The 19147-nt window shown below is 47.5% G+C and overlaps 7 protein-coding genes across 7 annotated transcripts; 3 read left to right on the top strand and 4 right to left on the bottom strand.

The window, feature by feature from the left end:
• Positions 1-677: 677 nt before the first annotated feature.
• N7483_011709 (putative mitochondrial DNA replication protein (Yhm2)) lies at positions 678-1885 on the top strand (the record flags this gene model as incomplete). Its single annotated transcript, XM_057095136.1, has 4 exons — positions 678-782; positions 891-987; positions 1095-1767; positions 1831-1885. The coding sequence occupies 4 exons, from the start codon at positions 678-680 to the stop codon at positions 1883-1885; spliced, it is 930 nt and encodes a 309-aa protein (XP_056941107.1).
• Positions 1886-5735: 3850 nt separating this feature from the next.
• Positions 5736-7407, bottom strand: N7483_011708 (ubiquinol--cytochrome-c reductase subunit 2; the record flags this gene model as incomplete). Its single annotated transcript, XM_057095135.1, has 4 exons — positions 5736-5831; positions 5900-6759; positions 6919-7093; positions 7168-7407. 4 exons carry the CDS (start codon positions 7405-7407, stop codon positions 5736-5738), a joined length of 1371 nt encoding a protein of 456 aa, XP_056941106.1.
• Positions 7408-7956: 549 nt separating this feature from the next.
• On the top strand, positions 7957-10147 carry N7483_011707 (uncharacterized protein; the record flags this gene model as incomplete). The annotated part of the gene is made up of 4 exons (XM_057095134.1): positions 7957-7968; positions 8024-8080; positions 8185-9060; positions 9140-10147. 4 exons carry the CDS (start codon positions 7957-7959, stop codon positions 10145-10147), a joined length of 1953 nt encoding a protein of 650 aa, XP_056941105.1.
• Positions 10148-10817: 670 nt separating this feature from the next.
• On the bottom strand, positions 10818-13030 carry N7483_011706 (phosphate-sensing transcription factor PHO4; the record flags this gene model as incomplete). The annotated part of the gene is made up of 3 exons (XM_057095133.1): positions 10818-11317; positions 11380-12400; positions 12506-13030. The coding sequence occupies 3 exons, from the start codon at positions 13028-13030 to the stop codon at positions 10818-10820; spliced, it is 2046 nt and encodes a 681-aa protein (XP_056941104.1).
• Positions 13031-14114: 1084 nt separating this feature from the next.
• Positions 14115-14982, top strand: N7483_011705 (uncharacterized protein; the record flags this gene model as incomplete). The annotated part of the gene is made up of 4 exons (XM_057095132.1): positions 14115-14466; positions 14511-14561; positions 14633-14701; positions 14777-14982. 4 exons carry the CDS (start codon positions 14115-14117, stop codon positions 14980-14982), a joined length of 678 nt encoding a protein of 225 aa, XP_056941103.1.
• A 351-nt stretch (positions 14983-15333) lies between these two features.
• N7483_011704 (WW domain-containing protein) lies at positions 15334-16320 on the bottom strand (the record flags this gene model as incomplete). Its single annotated transcript, XM_057095131.1, has 2 exons — positions 15334-16165; positions 16229-16320. 2 exons carry the CDS (start codon positions 16318-16320, stop codon positions 15334-15336), a joined length of 924 nt encoding a protein of 307 aa, XP_056941102.1.
• Positions 16321-17735: 1415 nt separating this feature from the next.
• On the bottom strand, positions 17736-19019 carry N7483_011703 (uncharacterized protein; the record flags this gene model as incomplete). The annotated part of the gene is made up of 1 exon (XM_057095130.1): positions 17736-19019. The coding sequence occupies one exon, from the start codon at positions 19017-19019 to the stop codon at positions 17736-17738; it is 1284 nt and encodes a 427-aa protein (XP_056941101.1).
• Between the last annotated feature and the right edge of the window lie 128 nt (positions 19020-19147).

Here is a 19147-nt window from a genome sequence, read left to right as displayed (position 1 = left end):
ATGGTCTGACGGCTACTGGGGAGAATGGAGCACACGTGAATTGTTGGGGAGGCTCAACCTTCTCACCGACCCACCAGAAAAAGTGAGAGCAACTAGGGACAACAAAAACAACATTAAATCTATCAAATCTATCATAAGAAATTATAGATTTATCAGTTTAGATCTATTAATCTATTATAGTAAAGGGTATAATATGTATAATTTTAAAGAACCGCCGATAATCGGGATATCGGACCATAATAGACCGAGGTTAAGTAAATAGAAAATAGTTACCGAGTTAGAGTAACAATCGGACGAATAGAATAACAGAGAATAACAGAGTAACAGAATCAAAACAGAGTAGAATAGAGCTGAAGAACACCTAATGGCACCTGGGCAGTGATAACCTGTACTGTTATTGTAGTACTGATCTCCACTAGGCGGTATGGAAGGTACCCTGTACCCAATAGTATGAGTGGACTCCGCACCTAAAATGGGTACTAACTACACTCCCCTACTGGTTTTCCCCTATAAGACAATTCGTTCCCTTCCTTCTCTTCTCTTCTCCATCTGACTTTCCCCAACTCTTTCGAAGTTACACTTCACCCTCTTCTTTACCTTTTCCTTTTCCCTTTAGGCGACGAAGCCCCTCACATCCCTTGGTCAGGGCCCCTTTCAGCACTACACCCATTCTGAAGATGTCTACAACTCCCGCACCTCAGCTCGAGAAGAAGCCCGTCAAGTTCAGCAACCTGTTGCTAGGTGCTGGTTTGAACTTGTTCGAGGTCACCACCTTGGGACAGGTACTTTCCCCTCTCCTTCCTAGCTTCATGCTTCAGGCTTCATCCCATTACCATGCGGCGAATTTATTCCAATCATGTTTTCCTTGCTGACACCAAATCTCATAATAGCCGCTGGAAGTGATCAAGACAACCATGGCTGCCAATCGAGGCGACAGCTTCGCCGGTGCTATGGGTCGGATTTGGGGCCGTGGCGGGATCCTCGGTTGTACGTATCTCTTTGTTTCCTCCCCCTCCCTTCGTACCATGAATATGGGGGCCTTGCCAAGACGGGTTTATTGTAATCGCATCGAGCTAACCATTATCGCTCCTTAGACTATCAAGGACTCATTCCGTGGGCCTGGATTGAGGCCTCCACTAAGGGCGCGGTTCTCCTCTTCGTTGCCTCCGAAGCCGAGTACCAGGCTCGCAGCCTTGGTGCGAACCAGTTCGTCGGTGGTATTGCAGGTGGTATGGTTGGTGGTGTCGCTCAGGCTTACGCTACTATGGGTTTCTGTACCTGCATGAAGACCGTTGAGATCACCAAGCACAAGATGGCTTCCCAGGGTGTTGCGCCTCAAAGTACCTTCGCTACCTTCATGGACATCTACCGCAAGGAGGGTATCCGGGGTATTAACCGTGGTGTCAATGCTGTGGCTATTCGTCAGACTACCAACTGGGGTTCCCGTTTCGGTCTCTCCCGTCTGGCTGAGAGTGCTATCCGCAAGACCACTGGCAAGGAGGATGGTCAGAAGCTGAACGCCTGGGAGAAGATTCTCGCCTCCAGTCTGGGTGGTGGTCTGTCCGCCTGGAACCAGCCCATTGAGGTCATCCGTGTTGAGATGCAGAGCAAGACTGAGGACCCTAACCGCCCTAAGAACCTGACTGTCGGCAAGGCCTTCAAGTACATCTACAACTCCAATGGTATCAGCGGTCTTTACCGTGGTGTTGCCCCCCGTATTGGTCTGGGCATCTGGCAGACTGTCTGCATGGTGGCTCTTGGTGACATGTACGTTTTCAATTCTTCTCCCTTTTCGTTTGATAACATTATACTAATCTTCTGATTATACAGGGCCAAAGAAGCAGTCGAAAAACTGACTGGCGACACTGTCACCGCGAAGCACTAAAGAGAAGGTTTGAGATACCCTTCTGCTATGCAGCGGTTCTCGGAGGAGGAATAGAAATGTTATCGTTCATATACATCCGTAATTTGTCTGATTCAATAAGAACAGACCCGATACCCACTGAATGCATCGTCTTTACATTTTTTACATTACTGTCTACTCCGTAAACTTGATCAAAAACATTGTATCCAATTTTCCTCAGCAGTAGAGCATCCATCTCAAACAATGTCATACACTGACAATAGCCTCTCGGAAGCCGATTTCCGCAGACTAAGTCAGGAACAGCCCCATCTACGGAGTACAATTGACACAAATCTTCAAATTATAATTCACTTCAGACTCAACTTTATTCGCCAATAAAGAATGTCCGGTTAAACATGACCCCATTTCGCGGGGAATTAAACCCCGATGAATCTATAACGAGCTTCCGATTTCGGTGGCGTAAACCGGCTTTTGACACATGTAGGTCCACATGCACATCATGTCTAAGTACTCATTCCCGAGGTCGTCATTTACTGCATGTTGCTACGCATTTAGCACGAGCACTGATACAGCTTGTATGGGTATTGTACGATCATACTTTGTCGAGGAACATTGAATAATTCGACTCTACTCCGTACAGTCAGGATGCTTATAGTTCCAAGTACTACGAGGCATCATGGTTTCAGGGCATAATATGGGGAAACACTGTATAAGTCTGTCTAGAATTTTTGATGTTCAAATGTTCAACTTCAATTTGTTAAAAGGTTTCTACTTCGTAACCAGTCAAATGTTTGAATCTTCAAATTTCCATCTCTATGGTGTTCAAAGACTGCATACTCGACACAACAAATTATCATGAAATAGCCGAGGTCAACTTGAACGGACCACCGGCAGTCTTTGGATAATCTCACAGGGATACCCCATACCCCGTAAGCCTCGGACGGATAGACGGATGAAAGGAAAAGAAATCTGAATAGGTAAAGCTAAGACGGCTAACTACGCTACGTAGATCTCTCTTGATCATCTGCAGATGTTCCTTATAGGATTAGTGCTCACCCTCCACCATGACTATGTTATGTTCACAAACCAAAAGCAAATATGGCTTCAAGTTCCAGCGCCCTCAGGCTGCTCGGGTGATCGCTGCATGTGCATCATTATACACTGACATCTTAACGACTTCCAAGGCTCCAAAGATTGGCGTTAACATTTGAACCTATAAACCTGGCGATTCCAAGGTTGAAGCACTAGCCGCGAAGATCTACGGTTAAATACATACTAGATGAGAACTAAGACCATAAAATTAGGGATTTAGTCTTCCATATTTGCCAGTGATGAAAATCTTGAAAAGATTAATTGGCATCATTCATGAGCAATGATGTTACCTAATGTCACGGTGACAACAAATCGAAGCTTGGACCTCCCGGCTCCTGGAGGCTGAGTCCATGAGGATTTAGCCTATATGTAAGACTCAAGCTGAGACCCTTGGACACATGTACCTATTAGGCCTTCGATACCAATCGAACACAACATTTGTCTAATATGCGGTGCGAATTTTGCAAGGAGCTCACGGTCACGCGACTATGTGAGATAACACGCAACAGTTTCCAACTAGATGACAATGGCCATTCATATCGGGAAGAGGAGCACGAGGATACCTTTAAACGGAGTTTGGCACACCAACCCTCGATAAAGCAACTCAAACAGTCAGCTGCAAAGCGTTCACGTAAGCTCTTCGCGAAGGAAACCCTGAAGATTTTGAGAAAATTGAGAATCTAGAAAATGAATCGGAATCGGAATGTTTCTGGGGCATAGTTGTTATGCCTAGCTATAAGGAAACATACAGGCAAACATCAACACTTTGGATGAAACCAGATCATAGTTGCAAAGCTCAGGCCTGGTTTGGACTCTAAGTTCCATATGAGTGCTGTATTTGATCTGATTGTTTCAGCTGGTATGTTGCCTCCAGAGCTTATTGAATATGAGATGATACCTGGATAAGTAAGAGCTAAGTAGGAGCTAAATAAGAGCTAACAGGACATTTTTATTAGACGACCCTTATGTTGACAAATGTTTCATACTCGGGAGACCTGCAATTAAAGACCCGCTATCAGAAAAAGGTGTTGCTGTAATGCGCGATTTTCTCAATTCTTGCAAGAAGGACCATCGCGAAAAGTGCAAATTGCCTCCCTTGACAAATCTACCGACACGACTTCTGGATATAGGTCGTCCAAATAGACAGGACATACCACGTCTCTTCGAAAGTGACGACGAATCCCTCGGGGCATACACTGCTCTTAGCTATTGCTGGGGTGACGTCTCCTATCATATAACAACGACTAAAAATATCCAGGGACGAAAAAGAGGGATCGATCTTGATAGTTTGCCACGCACTATCCAAGATGCAATCAAAGTCACAAAGGCACTGGGGTTTCAGTATATCTGGATCGATTGCTTATGTATCATACAAGGTAAATAAGTATACTTGAATATACTTATTATTGATGTTCCTGAGGGCGCATTCTACCTGGTTACTTACTAGTAACACTTGTATTATCTTGAACCTAACATTACTCTTACATAGATGATCGAGATGACTGGGAGAGGGAGGCATTGAAGATGGCGAGTATATATCGAAATGCTCAAGTTACAATTATCGCCGCAAGTGCCAATTCTAGTGATGAGGGATTCCTGCAACGAAGAGATAGGGAATCCTATGAGATATCATGGTGTGTTAAGGGCCCCAAGAGAAAAAGGCCACAGGTTTTCAACGCTCAAAACTGGGTGGAATTGAACTTAACTAGTCGAATTGCAACCCGCGGCTGGACTTTTCAAGAACAAATACTTGTATTGCGAAGTCTTGTCTTCGGAATAGACCAGATGTAGTGGGAGTGCAACTCACACGTGAAATGTGAAACCAATTCACTGCCTGTTGCTAATGATGATTTAAGTTATAGTTCCCCTTTCAACCGCAGATTCTCCATGAAACATAACATGAACGACGAGGAGATCGTCGAGCACTATTTGAAGGAAGCCTCTCATAAGAGCCTGAGCGTGAAACCATTTTTCAATTTCTTTGACAAGTCAGCACCTAGAAAGGGACTTGTGAAGTAGTTGAGGAAGCTCAAACCTCCAGTTCATAACACGGAAGGCTTTGATTCAGAGGAAGACCTATTCGGGAATTCTATGCTGGCAGAATGGAGTGAAATGGTGAAAGGCTACTCTGAAAGGGAGTTGACCAATCCAAGTGACAAGCTCCCAGCAATTTCGGGTGTTATGTTGGACCTTCGGACGCGGTATAAGGGCTAACAAGGGGACTATGTTGCTGGAATGTGGACCAAACATATAGAGGAGCTCTCAGGACTTCTCTGGGAGGTTGATGCATACTCAAATGACAATTGATTGAAGTGGATATAAGTTTCAACTTGAAATGCTGATAGGTCCACCTGGGCACAGGTGCTTTATAGGTTCAATCTGATTGTAATGACAACTAGGATCCATGATATTCGTTCTAGTAATGACTCGGATTTGAATCTAGTAGAATCGTGAACTTCAAGGATTCGAGGGAGACATAAGAAATGCAAGTCCATTGACATACTGGGATGGTATATGGTAGAACTGATAACCTAGAGTTTGAGCTTGAGCTTAAAATCATCTAGTAAACCAATGCGTTGCATGCACAACATTAGTATGTTTACACTCATACTGCTACCTGGGTAGGTATCAAATAAGGTACAATTGTATTACAGTCAACTACACCCTCAAAAGACAAAAGAGATATCGGCAAAGAATCTAGGCACAAGTGGTCACATCAAATCCAAACGAGGAAACACGCTTTTCCCTCGGTCTAGGGGTTGTATGAAGTACAAGGAGTTTAAGCAGAGAGACCAATGTCCTCAGCATATGGGAGCTGGTGAACGTCTCCAACGCTGACAAGAGTGGCCTTACCAGAGAGGAAGGACTTGGCAACCTATTAAGCATTTTAGTTAGTACTGATATAATTCCAAAGAGACTGAGACTGAAAGGGTTGAAACATACCGCCTTGACCTGCTCCTCAGAGACAGCCTCAATGGCCTGAGCAATCTCACCAATCTGGTAAGCCTTGCCGCCGTGGACCAGACCGGAGCCAGTGGCCTCAAGACCAGTCTCCAGGGTCTGAACGGACTCCAGAGCACGGAACTTAGCCAGGGCAGCGGCCTTCTTGATGTCCTCGCTGGCGACCTCACCGGCAGCAGCCTTCTTGAGAGCATCAACAACGTTCTTGCTAGCGGTAGCAATCTGGTCAGCGGCACCGGTGAGGGTGACAGTGAAGAGACCAGCATCCGAGTAGGAGTGGTTCTTGGTGGAGACATTAAGGAAAGAGAAGCCCTGGGTGGCCTTGGACAGGAGAGAGAAACCGGGGGTCCACTTGATGGAGGACTCGCCGCCCAGGAGAGCAGCCAGAACGGAAGCCTCAGCCTTGTAGCCAGCAGTGCCGAAAGCGCTGGAGCCGGGGAAGGCGATCACAACGGCGTTGCCGGTCTTGGAGGGGATGCGCTGCTCACCACCGAAGTACTTGGAGGCAACGGAGGGCTGGACCTTGTACTGGTTGGCGGAGGTGCCGGTAGGGAGATCCTTGAAGAACTGGCCGACCCACTTGGAGACATCAGCGGAGTTGGGACCGGTGGCAACCAGGGCAACGTTGGACTTGGCGAAGGCATCCTGGGCGAACTGAGCCAGGGCATCGCCGGAGAGGTACTTCTCGTAGGGGGTGGTCTGGCTGGGAGTGATGGGAGAGCCCAGGCCGCGGTGGAAAGCAACGCCGTGAGCGGCATCAAGGGCGATGGTCTCGGAGTTGGAGTAAACAGCTTGCTGTTGGTACTTGAGGAGCTGAGTGACAACCTCGTTCAATTCGTGGTCTGGGTAAAAACGCTGGTGTCAGAAATGACAATTGAAATTGAATCGCCGAAAAAAAGTGACAGGGAAAAAATTGAAGAAAACGGTGAAGCAATCCTTGGATGTCACCGGTTTCCATTGGGTTGAATATCCTCAATGGGATAGACAAAAAATTGACTCACCAGAGAACTTGGTCTGGCTGGCAACCTCGGCCAGCAGCTCTGTGAAGTATGGGAGGTCGTTGGCGAGGAACTTGGCGCGGAGGACAACGTTTTCGCGGGAGTGTGTCGACGAGATCTCGCCGCCCAGCAGCTCAACCTCACGGGTGATGCGCAAAGCAGAACGCTTAAGTGTGGACTAGAGAAACGAATGAGATTGAGAGACTGACAATCGGTGGATTATAAGCAATGCATATAGCTTGCTGGACATACCTTGAAGGCGAACTTCTCGAGGGCATCGGAGAAACCAGGGAAGGGCTGGTAACGGGAACCAGCCTTGGCCACCAGGGCCAGAGTGCCAGTAGCACCATTGACCTCACGGTTGGCAACCTTCACACCGGCAGCCTCGGAGACATCGTACTGGAAGGTCGGGTTGGCAGCAGAGGCCATGGCCCGACGGCCGGCGGAGAGCGCACGCGGCGCATTTCGGCTGAGGGAGGACCGCGACAGCATTGTGTGTCGGGGGCAATTGAAGAAAGAGAGAAGAAATAGAAACCCAAATGGGTCTTAGAAAGGGAGGCAATTGGAGGGGAGAGAGGGGATGCGTCGGGAGAGGGAAGCAGACGGGTTACGAAAAGCTTCAAGATGCCGGGGCTGGGTTGATTACTCGGGCGTTGATTGGCTGGCGTGACGAGTCGGACGGAATCGGAAGAACTTTTCTACAAAACTACATAGAAGTGGTTTTATATTGGTTATAATGGAATGACAAGGTGCTTATAGGATATAACTTTGTGATTTTATGTGATTGAATTGCATTGATTAACTGAGATAAATCATTATATGCTGATAGTAATCTGTATAAAGAATGTAGTTGTGCATGGTTCTGAATCTCATCGCATTCACTTTGATTTCAAGATCAGCTGATATATCACGTGACTGATAAGCAAAAAAGTGCCCGCCGTACTCTTTATTAAAGTACAGACTTCCCCTCTATGAACTTGCGCCGGTGACCTTTAATAGCTCTTTCTGAGCGGAGGCTAACGGTCTTCATTGAGTGACAAGATGACCTCTCAGGTTCGCAGTGACTGACTCCCAACATGACATTGCGAGCCCTAACAACTTTGAATAGTATGGCGCGGAGCTTTGCGCGCTCCTCATCGAAGAGCAATTCGGAGAATTATTTGCTGTGAGCTCCCTCCAATCTTGACATTTCAGAAGCTTTCATATTTCATTCATTGTACCATATGGTACCACGCCGTATTGCGGTCAGGAGCACTGACAGTTGAATAGCGCATCTTTTCAACCCTCCAACGCTATGAGCGACTCACTCTTCCTCGACTGAAATTCCATGCCCGTTTGGCCGATCGTCAATTGCGTGCAGCTTTAACTGCTATGATCCAACACCATCTCATTTACCACTTCACTTCTCTCGAGGATAACAACACCTACTACGAAGCGAATCCTCAAGCCGCATACTACCTTGTACGTTCAGGGAAGATCCTCAATCTCGTGGAAGATCGTCTTGGCGAATATGCAGCCCGAGTCATGGAAATGGTGCTCTTCCTCGGCCATGCTTCAGTAAACCACCTCGAGACCCTCCCGGAGCTTCGATCCTTAAACCCCGAGTCCGCAAATGGAATCACAAATGGCAACGGCGATCACACAGAAAACGGAGAGGAGTTTGGCGCAGACCAAGAAGCTACAAATGGAAATGGAACGGAGGAGATTTCAGAACAGCCCGCTCAAAATGGACACGATGACCCGGAAAAAATGATCGCCCTTCTCCATTCCACCCTCCGAGCTCTCGCATCACACGGATATCTTGACCGTGTTCGCGAAGCACACTTCCAGAGTCCCTCCGACAATATTCTCGAGGCACAGCGCGCCGTGGCTTCCAGGCCAGATATCAAGGCATTGAAAGGAAAAAGACAGCAAGAAGCTATCGCCAATGATACTGATACTCTTTTGAAGGAGCGAACTCATGCGGATCTTACCCTGGGCCTCATGGTTGATGGTATGCCTCGGGGCGTGAAGAGGAAATTTAGAAATGGAGCCTCGGACTCGACCAACGGCGCACACCTGGCGAATGGAGTAAACGGGAATGGTACCCATGCAGAGAACGACTGGGCCGGAGAAGACGATGAGTTTGATAATGTCCCCATGGAGGTGAGCGGAATAAACTTGCCCGTTTCGCCAAGCGGCTCATCCTCGCTGGATCCTGGATCAAAACTAACATATAATCTAGTCCGGATTGGTCGTGCGTGTAAATTACCAAAAGCTTGATGTGGCACTTCGAAACGATCGATTTGTCACCCTGGCCCAAGAAGAAGCTCCTCCAGCAACAACAGAAGTCTACGAATGTCTTCTTCGTCGCTTTGAATACGTGACAAAACAGTGCCGGGACACAGTGGAGATCCCCCGAGAAGGAGAAGAAGGAGAGCAGTGGACCTCCCCCATCGACGCAGAAAAACTACTGGAAGATATCGACCCGGCACTGGATCTCTCAACAGCATTTGCCCCAGCGGAGTCCTCCTCTTCCTCACTGAACCAACGCGGTAAACGACCCTTGGAAAACGGAATCAACGGCGATCACGATAACGGCGACGAAGACTCCGGACCAAGCCGAGCATGGGAAATTAACCAACACCTCCACCTTCTCGCCCAACCACCCTTCAACCTTACCTCATGCGTAGAGTTATACGGCGTTCCAAAATGGCGCGTTGGCTTCCGCGGATTAGCTCGAAAACTCCGAAGCTTAGAACTGGAACGAATGATCGAATCTCGATACGGCGACGTCGCTTTACGAGTAATTCGCGTATTGCACGCCAAAGGAAAACTCGACGAGAAACGACTCCAAGAGATCAGTTTCCTACCATGGAAAGATCTCCGCCAAACACTGTCAAGCATGCAAACCGGTGGATTCGTCGATCTACAAGAAGTGCCGAAAGATGCACAGCGTCAACCATCTAAGACAATTTTCCTATGGTACTATGATCCTGATCGAGTTTGCGGAAGTGTCTTGGAAGATACGTACAAGGCGATGTCACGTACCATGCAAAGAATCAAAGTTGAGCGGGAACGTCTTAAGGATTTCCTAGAGAAGACTGAGCGAAGCGATGTCAAGGGCCATGAGGAGGAGTACCTTACAGAAGAGGAACTTGAGCGTTTACAGCGATGGAAGGATAAGGAAGCGTTGTTGCTTGCCGAAGTGGCGCGATTGGATGATATGGTCGCTGTGTTCAGGGATTATTGAGTCCATTGCTGCAATATTTCAAGGCAGTTTTAAGGACTTGATATCCCTTTGCCCTTTTGATTCCAACTTTACTTTATTCTTTGCATTTGTACAGGCCATGAGCGACGAAATTCATCCGGTAGCATTTGATGGTGTTCAACAGAATACTTTTGGTTTTAAATTTTCAATCTTAAATGTAGTGACACTTTCAAGCCTTTGGATCTTTTTGTATTGAAAGATAGGCTAAGCTAGTGCAAGAATGGTTGACTCGGAGAAAAGAATATGTATATAAAAAAGGAATAAGAAGGGAAAAAGTGAAGAAACACCCGCCACCAGCAGTCTATCTGAGTACATGAACCATAAGAACGCCTCCATATCATAAAAGCAAATAAACCTTGGAAGGGGTAAAGAACTTGAATAACCATAGCCACCCAGCAATGAAGAGCAAACACCGACGCTATCGACCATAACCGAAACCCCGAGTAAGAAAAGAAAGATCATTACGCATCCACATAACGAATCTGTTGATCAGATCATAGGGGCCATTGAGTTGCCCCAGAAAACGAGCATTCTCGTAAATAAAAGAAAAAAGAAAAAGAAAAAGATATCAAGCGGGTGGGGAAAGAAGAGAGAAAATAAAAAAAAAATACAAGTGTAAATCAAATCAAATGATTTGATATACAATTTTAGATCACTGAGTTTCCATCTCAGACTTCGGCACAGTGATCTCGCTAGCAGCTGTTTCAGTGCTCGCAATTGGGGTAGTGGCGGTTTCGTCCTTCAGATTGACACCAGCTAATTTAGCTTCAGTGGCTTTCAACTTGGCAGAAGTGGAATCCAGGTTCTTTTGCAAAGCCTTGATATAGTCAATGGCCATCTCCACCGCACTAGCCTTGCTAATAGCTTGATTGGCTGGTTTTTCTTTCTCCTTGTCAGAAGGCTTAATGCCTGTAATCGCAGCCTCTTTGGCTAGTCGGGCCTGGATGAACTCTGACGGGATCAAGGCTTCGATTTCCTTGAGAGCACTGTTTATTCGGTTTCGTCGGCCTTGTTCTGCGAGCTTGTGATTTGTTCGCTTGGAACTAAGATTCTCGGCGAGGGTCTCTGGGTAGGACACTCCGGAGGGCAATGTGCCATCAAGAATGTGCTGATAATTGGATTTGGAGGCTAAAAGAGCATCCTGAGAAAAGTCTGCAAGGTTGAGATGATTAGGAAAAATGTTTAGATCAAATATAAGGGGGATGGTCACTCACTGTCACCGGCCCGCATCAAGGGCTGAATATTAGGGCTAATCTTTGGCCGCAACTGTGGACTAGCTTGTGTGGAAGACACACTCAGTCGTTTCCGGCTGGAAATTGAAGATCGGGATGGATCTGATCTCTTCGGAAGCGGCCCACTAGGAGATGGCATTGCAGCCGTGCGGGGGCTGATGGGAATGGAGCCATTCAGTGGGGCAGAACGGGGTTCTAATGAAGGGGTCACATTTGCGGAGATGGCGGGGCTGGCTGTGCCAGGACGGAAACTGGTATCGATGCGGTTGATCTTAGGACGCGAGTGTAGTGTTGTCGCCGCCGCCTCGGGAAGAGAGATATCCTCCATGGTCTCATCATGGTATTCAAGCTGAGCTCGGCCCATGAACTGACCTGAGTCTTGAACATGCTGCGATCGCTGAATGCGCATCAGAGTTGCTGGGGTTGCGGCCGCACTAAGAGGCTGGGCTGGTTGAGGGGCGATAGCAGGAGACTTTCGCGAGGAAGGGAGAGCCGGAGGAAGCATCAGCGGTTCTGAGAGAGGTTCAGGAGACACTGAATCCTGACCCGAACCCTCATTGCTGCTGGCCTGAAGTGAGCGCACATCGTTGTTCTGCGGCTTGTTCAACTCCTGGGTCAGGCTGTTATAGAACTCCTCTGAATTAGGAACTTGTTTCCCCCTGCGCTGTGTCTGCGCCCGGATAGAAGGCGACTGCTTGACTTTGCTTCGGCCTGAGAGACGAGAAGCGGTTGAGGGTCGTCGGCGGTTGGTCTTGCGAATGATGCTTGGAGAGCCTGGTGCAGAAGTACCTGCCAGCGGGTTGATTTCGGCACTAGTAGGCACAAACCCAACATCTGACACCTGTCTTGAATGATAATAGCCATTTGTAGAGTGATTTTGAGCCTCGAGCGCGGGGGATGTAAGTGGTGTAATGCTGTATTCTCCAGGAACCGTAAATGCGTCCAATTGAAATTGATTCTCCAGTGGGGTCATCGCAGGCGACACGAGGGGGGTGTACAATGCCTAACCAGTCGGGGTTAGTACGAATCATCGTTGAGAACACGGAAAGAAGCAAACAAAAAAAAGGGAACGTGTGTTCGTCTCTATTTGTTTTTTTGAGTAACATACCTGATCCTCAGCAACACGCGAGTATCGATGATCGTACATCTCCGGGTTATCGTCCATGCGCTGGGAATACCGAGCCGCAGTACCGTGCAATTCCATACTATTCGGGGTCGGAGGGATCATTGGTTGACCATGCATGTAGTGCTGGCCCGGAGGTGGCTGTTGTGACATCGACGAGTGAGAGGCATCCTGGGCGCAAAAGCCTGGGGTCATGTTCGGGGTTGTGGTGTAAGGCATAGGAGGCTGGGATTGGACTTGGTGACCGAAATCCATGGCGAGACCCTCCATTGGAGTCGCATATGGGTGAGATCGCGGATCCCCGGCCATAGTTGAAGGCACAGTGGTGGAAGGATGTCCCATTGCATGTTGCTGGTCCTGCATCTGAGAATGTCCTGGTCCGTGCCCTTCCAGGTCGGAGAAATGCATATCGAACTCGAGAAAGTTGGAGAATTCATCTTCCCCCGGCGCAGTTATGAGAGTACTCTCATGTAGCTGCTCAGGCCACGACATGGGCGTTGCGTGCTCCATGGTGCCTTAATTTTTTTTTCCTTCTTCGACTGGGAGGCGAAGGGGGTAGGGAAGAGACTCAGTGAACCAGTTAAAGAGGGGAAGGTGGTTTTCAGTGGGAAAATGGATCGAGCCAATCAGACCACAGAGTGAGATTACCGGAATGGGGGGAGAGCGAGATTTGGGGGCGTGGGGGAAAAGATGAGACGGCAGTTATTTAGAATAAGTGGATGATTTCTGAATAACTGAATTGAGATGAAAAAGCAAAGTTGACACAACTTGATAATTTTCTTTTCTCCCTAAAGAGAGAGGGGGGAAGAAGGGTGAACCGTGGTGCAATCAACCGTTTCTTCACCTGTTCCTCGGAGGCGCTACTACCAGTCCGGGCGTATTCTGTTCCCCTAGAAGACACCAACTTTTTTTTTTTCTTCGCGCTAGAGGCGCCTGGTCTGCATTAGCCGATATAGACTTTTTTAATATAAAAAAAAATATGTAGATTACTATATAATCAGCCCTGGGAGGTGTATATAATGTCTTAGATTTCTAAAATTCCAAGGTTTCCCCCTTATTCTATTTAAATATTATCTCTATTCTGGAGATTCTATTTCTCTCCCGGTTTCTTCCCCAGTCTCCACGGTCTTATTACTAACCTTGGGGACTCAACACCCGGAGCGAGTCCACATGTGGGGACTGAGAAAAAGCAGGAAGTTCGGCCTAGAAGACCGGCTTCCCGGAGATGAGGTAGTTTAGGCACGGGGTTATTGTTAGGTCATGCCATGTTATGGTATGAGGGATTTAAAGTGGGAAAGAATTCGATTGAATAAAGAAGTTGACTAAATTACTTGAACATGATATGAATTGTACTGTAGTAGGAGTTGAAGAAACTCTCGTATAGAATCGGGAGGGGAATCGTTCCTGATTGTCATGTGATCTGGGAGTTGCCCTGCTGAGTCATGTCTATACTGCCGGCTGAGTCAGCAATGGCACGAGACCCATCTATAATGTACCCGATGCTGATGCTGGCCCGAGCTTCGTGTTCTTCGTTTGGCTTCTGCTGTGTCTGAGCTACAAAGCTTAGGTACATCAACTCGAGATCCAATTCACCATGTCACTTTTCGTGACTTTACTGCTCTGTCATTTGGCAGCAGCTTCCTTAACCATCAAAATCCCTACCTCCAATCTCCTCCCCAATCCACAAGTCCTCCCCGCATCAACTCATGCCACCCTGACCACACTCCCCTCCGGCAATGACCATCGCCTGACAGCCTCCTTATCTCATGGGTCCAACTTGGTCTTCCAGCATATTCCCGCGCAGCAGGAATCGTACTTGCTGGATATCCGCTCTAGCGAGTATGTGTTTGCCCCTTATCGCGTGGATGTTGCGGCCGATGGATCTCTATTCTCGGTGTTTGGGAGACCTTCCGCGGAAACCCATGGGACAATCGGGGTAATGAGAAGTATGTGGTCGATGTGGCTGGGAAGAAACAATCGGATATTGTAGTAGATGCCAAACTTGTTGGTCGTCGAGGCTTCTTCGAGGAGCGTGCCAAATGTGAGTGAATTATATATCAATTGATGATGCACCGAAACGTCTCCTTTGGAGAACTGACATTATTGTTATAGTCTCCCCGATGAGTCTCTTTAAGAACCCTATGATTCTACTGGCGATTGCTGCCCTAGGTTTCACCCTGGGTATGCCCAAACTGATGGAAAATAGTATGACTACACCCAATGCTATCAAATATGCCACCATACTAACTGATGTAGTGGATCCGGAACTGCGCGCGGAGTTTGAGCAACACTCGCGCTCGTCCCCATTGACAGGCGCTACCAGTAACGCCATGGCCGGCGGTAATTTTGACTTGGCGGGCTGGATGGCTGGTACTTCCTCTGGCTCCACGGCCAATACCGACGCTGCCCAGGGAGGGGCCACCGGCCGTGATACAGGCGCTACTGCACGGCGCCGTGGTTGAGTTACTTTATCTACTGTCTCAAATGTGTCATATATTTGGTGGTATAGTCATCTTGATCAAATTATGAAGGCGTGAAACTATTCGTGACATCATGATATCTCTCAACCTGTAAAAAAAGAAAATTATATCTCGCCCAGTTCGCGCAGTGGTCTGGCAGGTAAGGCGATAGAAACGATAGAAACGACAAACAACAAAGAACAAACAAAAGAACCACCGAGTACCCAAATAACCCAAACACAAAACACAGGTGATAGCATATAACGTGATCTCTCTGGGGCAAGATCTCTCTCGGGGCAAACATCTTGAAAGCGCAAGAAATGGCAGAGACAAACATTTGAAGTCGCCTTACCCTTAGAAATCACCACCACCGCCGAAGTCACCACCGCCGCCGCCATCATCCCAACCACCACCATCACCGGGGCCTCCACCACCCCAACCCCCATCATTGTAATCGTTATGATCGCCCAAGTCCTCCACCACATCCGCAAGCAACAAGCCACCCAGCAAACCACCACCAACACCTAACGCAGCCGCACCAGCAGTGCCCATGCCATGTTTCCGCTGAGGCTGTTGCTGATACTGTTGTTGATATTGTTGTTGCTGATAGTAAGGTCCACTCTGCTGTGGGTATCCACCATAAGCATAACCCTGCGGGTAACGACCATAGTTCGGATCATTGTAACCCATATTTTGCGGTTGTTGCTGCGGATACGAAGCATACGCAGCTTGAGTAGGACGTGGTCGCGAACTAGAACTTTTGCCCATCAATTTGCTCAGAAAGCCCTTACTACGGGATTTCTCTTCCGGAGCAACATTGCTCGATGGACCCGCGTAGGAGGCACCGGGTTGTGCAATGGGTGTATTTCCGGTGTAGTAATCTGATGCAGCGCCTCGTGCGCCTGGACTCCTGCTACTAGCTCGCGCATCTTCCTCAGCTTGTAGCTTTGCTGCTAGTTGCGCGTCGCTGTCGATTGATGGACTGGCTGTGCCGCGAGAGTTGTAGGGGTTATTGGATGATAATGGGCGCTTTTTATCGCCGGCACTGGCAACCGTTGCTGGGTCGGCCGGTCCCGTTTGATTGTAGGATGGTGGTGCGTCGCCAGGAGGTATGATTCCAGATGTAGAAGCCGGCGCTTCAGGTACTTCCCATTGAGACTTTCCGGTAGCGAGATGCACGTAGAACCTGGAATAGGGATTGATTAGCTTCTGGCCTTAGATTGAGATGAGAGGTGAGGCTATGGCATACCATGTTTGATAGCGCTCATCGTACTGGGCCTTCCATCCCTCTGGAACAGCAGGTGGTGGTGGCCCGGGTGGTGGCGTGAATGGAGCTGACATCAGATTGTAGAGAAGTAGAGAAAATGGCTATGGGTTTAACGTGAGCGATGAAGAGAAAAATGTATTTCAATCTTCGAGATCAGTGAGATCAGTGAGATAAAGAGAAAAGTGGACGTGAAGGATAAGTCTAAACTATATACACATTCCCCCACCTGGTCTGCTGCGGAATGCTCGGCGCCACAGCGTGGCAGTGCTCGACGTCATTCTTTTTGTTTCCAGGCTTTGATATTATTCGCTTTATCATTAATCTCTTAGTAGGTGTATTCAATAGGTGGCAAACAGATGCCTTTGTTATGTATATGTATTTATCATTTATATAATCGAGACTATGCATATGGATATGTCCACGGCCCCAGGGGTAGTAGGTACCTCATGTATGTCTACCTAAGGTACCTAATAACTTAATAGTTAAGTACTGCCAGTGAAAGTATAAATTTAGGACAGAATATCACCCCGAATATACCTGTCATGTTTGATGTTTCTAGACCACTTGGGCGCAGATACTCCGTACCTAGTAAATCAGAATCATATTCAAAATGGTCAACTGCCTAGGTGAGTGCCCACCTGGGCAGGTGCTTAGGCTGGTACCTATTACACATCAATTGATTATGCTACCTACCTATTAAATAGGTTCTATCCAAGATTCACTAGGTAGTAGATAAGGATTATATATGCATACTGATCACACTGGACATCGAGCATTCAAAAATGTTTGATTGAGAGATCATGATAAAAAATACATACTCACCTTCCAAGGTCATATATAGGCAAGTTTGTCCCAGACTCAAGAGTCACTCACAACTTGAAACATTGAAATGACTCGACTCACATCGAATATGTAGGATCAACCCTAAGTTTGACAAACAACGTAAACATTGAAGGATTATCATAAACCTTGAGGTTTGGAAATCATGATCCAAGTCCATGCCAAAAGGAATCTTGCATCGATTATAGAGATATTCAGCCAAATGGCTGGGTTGACGGATATCAAACATTGAATGATCCATCTTGTTGACATTCTCCAACCAGACGGGTTGAATATCCACAATAACTTCAAGTTTCAATCAATCGTATCATTATGATATATGGGTAAATACTAGATACTACTACTAGATACTACATATTTATTACTACCAGATTAAACTGGGCAGCCACTCCAGGGCTGCCTTTACTACTACCAGTACTACCAGTTGACTGTACTAGTACTTTAGTCAGATGTGGTCAGTTTAAAAATGGAATTTCAAAGCTTCGTCATGAGCACGAAACTTAGGTATAAAATTTAATTTGAATGATAATATCCATAGATAAACAACTCTGCCCAGGCACTTTAGACCGGGGGGCTGTACCGGCTCGGAGTCCAGCTGCGACACCATCAGTCAGATCCTAGAAGTGAAATCCCCACCCAGCCTCACTTCTCAGTCACTGTCACATAAGTTGGCATCGTATTGCCCACTCTCCGGCCACCAATGATCATCCTCAAGGTCGTCATCAGAGTCTGTTCCTGGTAGTACCAACTCTTGCGCATCATCTGGAGCCGATTTCGTAATGATCGGGAGCTCTGAACGGGAGATCAGAGGCATTACCTCCGGCTCAGGTGAATCCTCAGTGAGGTCAATATGAATAACCCCAAGGTGAGTGGTTACATTATTCCGATGGCGTCTCTTTTCTTGACCAGTGCCCAAGTCATCCTCGCTACCCCTCTTTCTTTTTCTTTGACCCAGGAACATAACCGATGCTTCAACCGCAGGGCTTGGAGCCGCCTCGATCTTGATCTGGTTTTGATCTTCTGTCTCCGCCTCCACCGATGCAGGAGGATCAGACTGACCAGTTTGCGCGACCTTCAAACCATTGCGGATTTCGGCAATCTGTAGTTGAGACTTTAGCTCTTGCAGAGCATGTGAGTCAAGTCCAATTCGATTTGTTCCCGGTGGAATACAAAGTTGACGGTTCTGAAATTCCTCTTTGAGTGGCGATTTGATGGTCTGACTAAGGGGTGTATTTGGATCGAGGCCGCGGGCCCATCGAGCGTAGGGACCTTTATATTTCGGACCTTGTCCCGGTCCAAAAACTGGATGTCTTTCGATCTCATCGCTCGATATCAGTGCCTTACTAAGCTCACGACCAGAAACTTCTCTAGAAGGTGGCTCTGGAGCTGCCTTCAATTTGAAATCCGTATTATCAGGATCAGACAATGGAGCACACGATACCAGTCGAACACCTCCACCAAGGGACCCGAGGAGCATATGGCTCTTATCATCCGAAAACGCAGCACTGGTAATACCCTCTGTGAAGGTGGCGACATCAGACACCAACGCATCTTCAGGAGATCGACGTATATCCCAACGTTTCAAAGCTCCATCAGAGCCCCCAGTATAGAATTCATCAATCCCTGTGCCCCATAAAGCAACAGAGGTACCGTAGTCAGTGTACTCACGGGAGTATCCATCAAAAAGTGGATGAAGAGGTTCTCCATGGGCCAAGCGATGAACAGTCTTGTCACCTTGACGGACATCCCACACATATGTTCGACCATCGGTGCAGCTTGCTGTGAGATAATTCGTGTTCATTGGGCAGAATGTGATCTCGTTGATATCTGCCGCCGGACAGGGGAATCGGTTAGCTCGGCCATGGACCAAAAAGCTACCATCCGAGTAGTCATACAATTGTACAACCGTCTTAGTCCTCAACGGAAGATGCATTGCCTGGCTATATGTAGTCGCTGCAATGAACCTGCGCTCGGAAGGATGCCATTTGATACCAAACACGTTTTGGGAATCAGGCGACACTTTCTGCGTTGAAATGGATGATTCTCTCAGGACCCATAGTT

The sequence above is a fragment of the Penicillium malachiteum genome, assembly GCF_028827825.1.
Source record: "Penicillium malachiteum strain IBT 17515 chromosome Unknown utg000005l:1.0-9002435.0:326005.0-9005861.0, whole genome shotgun sequence".
Lineage (NCBI taxonomy): Eukaryota > Fungi > Ascomycota > Eurotiomycetes > Eurotiales > Aspergillaceae > Penicillium > Penicillium malachiteum.
Note: the sequence above shows the minus strand (reverse complement) of the source record. Positions and strands in the feature narration are given on the sequence as shown.